General features: G+C 16.0%; 2 protein-coding genes across 2 annotated transcripts; both read left to right on the plus strand.

Annotated features, from left to right (window-relative positions):
* Nucleotides 1-387: 387 nt before the first annotated feature.
* Nucleotides 388-1,146, plus strand: PRSY57_0023800 (exported protein family 3; the record flags this gene model as incomplete). The annotated part of the gene is made up of 2 exons (XM_012905260.2): nt 388-456; nt 523-1,146. The coding sequence occupies 2 exons, from the start codon at nt 388-390 to the stop codon at nt 1,144-1,146; spliced, it is 693 nt and encodes a 230-aa protein (XP_012760714.2).
* A 2,014-nt stretch (nt 1,147-3,160) lies between these two features.
* PRSY57_0024400 (MC-2TM Maurer's cleft two transmembrane protein) lies at nt 3,161-3,955 on the plus strand (the record flags this gene model as incomplete). Its single annotated transcript, XM_020114309.1, has 2 exons — nt 3,161-3,229; nt 3,323-3,955. 2 exons carry the CDS (start codon nt 3,161-3,163, stop codon nt 3,953-3,955), a joined length of 702 nt encoding a protein of 233 aa, XP_019969689.1.
* Between the last annotated feature and the right edge of the window lie 160 nt (nt 3,956-4,115).

The raw sequence follows: 4,115 nt of genomic DNA on the forward strand, positions 1-4,115 counted from the left end.
ATATAGTAATTAAAAAATACATTTTTTATAAAATATAATATTACATTAAAATTAAAAAATTCTAATATTTAAAAATAATGATGTAGATTTTATAATATATATAAATAAATATTTATTTGTTTGTTTATTTATTTTAAAATAGTGATATAATATAAATATATTATAATTTTATATCATACAAACAATAAAAATAATTGTACAAGTCTAAAAAAAATTAAATCCTTTATCCATTTATATAATAATACAATTCAATATAACGCACGTTTATTTTATAAAGATAACATATATATTTGTATATTTTTTTTTAGCATATTTATATTTTATAAAATGATCACATTCATTTATCATTTTATATTAATTTGAAGGTATTAATTTATAATATACATAATGAACTACTTTCTGTCACTTTTTAATGTATCCTTATTTTTTCTCATAATATTTAAATATTCATACAAGGTAATAAATAAATAAATAAATATTAATATATTAGTATTAATATATATTTTTTTCTTTCTTTCTCAGAATATAGTAAAAAAAAGTCTACAAGATAAATTTAACAAATCCATAATAACCATAAATATAGCAAGTCGAACACTAACAGAAAATAATAAAAAATGTTATAAGAAATATATTTATACATCAATATTTAATGGAAATAAAAATCCACAAAAAAGAGAAAAGAAAAATGAAGAGGAAAAGCAAAAGGACAGTACAAAAGTGGATAATGATAATAATGTGGAAAATGAGATGGAAGATTATATAGATGATTCTATAGACGACCCTATGGATGATCTTATGAATGATAAATGGGAACATCATAATTCATTGGAAGATAGAATAAAAGAATACTATACATCAACAGACCCATCAGATGGCGAAGAAAATAATTCATTTTTTAAAAAACTTAAATTAATTATGAAAATATTAGATGAAGTGCATTCTGATTTATTAATAAATAATAGTGTTACAAATGGAAGTATTTTTTCTCCCGAACTTGTACCTATAAGTGTTTTATCAACCATGACATTAGCCTGTCCACCTATAGGAACTATGACTCTTCCTTATATTATAGGCAGAATAAATTTTTTGAATAGATATGAAGAACAAAATATAAACACAGAACATGATTTAAATATATTTAAATGAAATATATATATATGTGTATGTATACTTTTTTGTGTGAATTTTTAACATATACATATATATATTTATTTATTTATTCATTTGTTTAGATTATATATTCCTACGATTAATATTATATAAATTCATGATATAATATAGTATCATTAATCCAATTAAAAAAATTTTATTTTTGTTTTTTTTTATTTTAATTTTCCATGATCATAAAATATTACGTTCTCAAATATTGTAGATTCTACTAAAGTTATTTTTATTTGAGTTCGTGCTATATAGATATAAAATATTTACAATTTATTAATATTGTAGCTATCTCATTTTTTTTATAGGGACTACATATATTATAATTAATTATAATATGTACATATCAATAAATATATATATATTTTATTAATATAATATTTGTTTAAAAAATTTATAAATGTATAATTAAGTTTTAGACATAACACTTTTACACTCATATATCAATAAAAGGAAATTAAAAGAAAAAATAAAAATTGTTCTATCGTATAAAAAATTATATATGTATATATATATATATATATATATATATATGTGTGTGTAATTATCATTTAAAAAATTAAATAAATAAATAAACGAAATCATTTCACATATTTATTATATTATATAATTATATTTAAGTACAATTCATAGAAACAACCTAAACGATACAACATAATAACTTATTTACACACATAAAAAAGGATAAATATATATATATATATTATATAATTACATTATTTATTTTTAAATAACATAATATTATATACCACGATAAATTTGTACCATTTAATAAATATATCAGCAATTTTTATATTTTATATTATTTTATACAAATTTTATATTTTTTTTTTTTATTTTTTTTTTTTATTTTTTTTTTTTTATTTTGTTTACTTCATTATATATCTTATTAGGACACATAAATTTAATGTATGATGTATCATTGTTATGATTAATATAATAAAAAGGTTCATATATTTATTATTATATATTTACATATAATACATAATTATATATATGTATGTGTTATTATTTTTTTTATTATTAATAATAAAAGAAAAAAGCAAAAGAAATATATACTATATAATATTATATTATATAGCATTCATCTATGATTTCATTCTTATATAACAATATTGTAAGTATAACCATAAAGATTAATTACTTTCATACTATAATTATATTTTATAACAATAATAATATATATTATTCAACTAGTTATACTAATAATAAACATATATAATATAATTTTTTCTTCCTCTTTCTTTTTTTGAATTTAACATAATAGGTTATATTATTATAAAGATATATGTTTTCCCTTTTATTTTATATTTCTTTTATAAATTCACAATAAAAAATATATAAATAAATATATAAATAATAAATAAATAATAAATATATAAGTAAATAAATATATATATATATATTTAATAGTTTTGTTTTATTATAATATAAGAAAAAAGTTGTTATTTTTAATATTTCCTATGAATATTTTTTATAATTTATAGTAAAACGAAAAATAATAAGAATAAAGCATGCACATATAATATAGAAATATACTTAAGTATAATAGTTGTGTAATAGGATAATAAATAACATATAATAATAAAAATATATATATATATATAATTATTTATTTGTACATTTGTTTATTTGATTTTTATTATTATATTTTTTTTTTATTTTTTAATTATTATTATTTTTTTTCTTTAATTATTATTATTATTATTATTTAATTTTTTTTTTCTTTAGAATCCAGTACTTTTTCATGATTCACAATATATGTAATAATATAGCATTACATAAAATTATATTATTTATAACATTAATATTATTATTATTTTAATTTATATTATATATAAATATGCTTAAAAAAAAAAAAAAAAATCAAAATGATAAAAAGTATGTTTTTATAATATTATTACATAATACACATAATTCATAAGAATATATAATATAAATAATTTCCATATATATACTAGAATACACTATAAAGAAATAATAATATTAATAATAATAAAATATGTTTATTTATATTTATAAAATATGTATTTTTACCATAACACTATGTACAACGAACCTATTTAATAACGTAATATATAATAATATATTATAAGTTACATATCTATATATATATATATATATATATATATATACATATGTTTGTGTGTGTATTCATTTATAGAACGGAATAGAAATTGGAACATACAAATCATCATACCATAATGGAGGGATACAATTCAGAATGCTAGCACAAAAAAACTCAAATAAAAAATCAAATGGAAATACCTTAATGAATATATTCTTAAAAGACAAAAACGAAAAAGGTAGTAAAACAAAAAAACTTGATCCTCAAATTTCATCTCTAGTTAGTTTAGTAGATAATATGAATATAACTGAAGAAGAAAAAGATAAGATCAAAAATCTAACATTAAAATATATAAATAGTGACAACATAGTAGAAAAAAATAAATACATTAATGAACTTCAAAAATACAGTAAAAACGAAGAATGTAAAGAACATATGAATAATTATTTAATGTATCTTCGTACGCAAAATGATATAAAATATTTAAAAAGAAACAATTTTTGGAATAATATTGGAATTGTTACAATGACCTTATTCTTAATCATTCTATTGACAGTATTTATATTGCTTGGTATAATTACTGACAATTATGGACTTTTTTTAACGTGTATTTTAATTTTTATGACCTATATATGTGCTCGTTTTTTACCTGAAATAAAAATATGTTTGAAAGATTTAAAAGAAACTTGTACAAATTGTTTCAAAAAAAAAAAGCAAATAATAAAATAAATATTTTGTTATTTATTTAATCTAACATTGAGATATATAATGTAATTAGTTTTTATACATTTTTTTATATATTTTCATTTATTATAAATTACTTATTCATCCATTTGTTATTTATTTTTTTTTTTTCATATTACTATAATATAATTAGACAATGTATCAC

This window comes from Plasmodium reichenowi (assembly GCF_001601855.1).
Source record: "Plasmodium reichenowi strain SY57 chromosome Unknown, whole genome shotgun sequence".
NCBI lineage: Eukaryota > Apicomplexa > Aconoidasida > Haemosporida > Plasmodiidae > Plasmodium > Plasmodium reichenowi.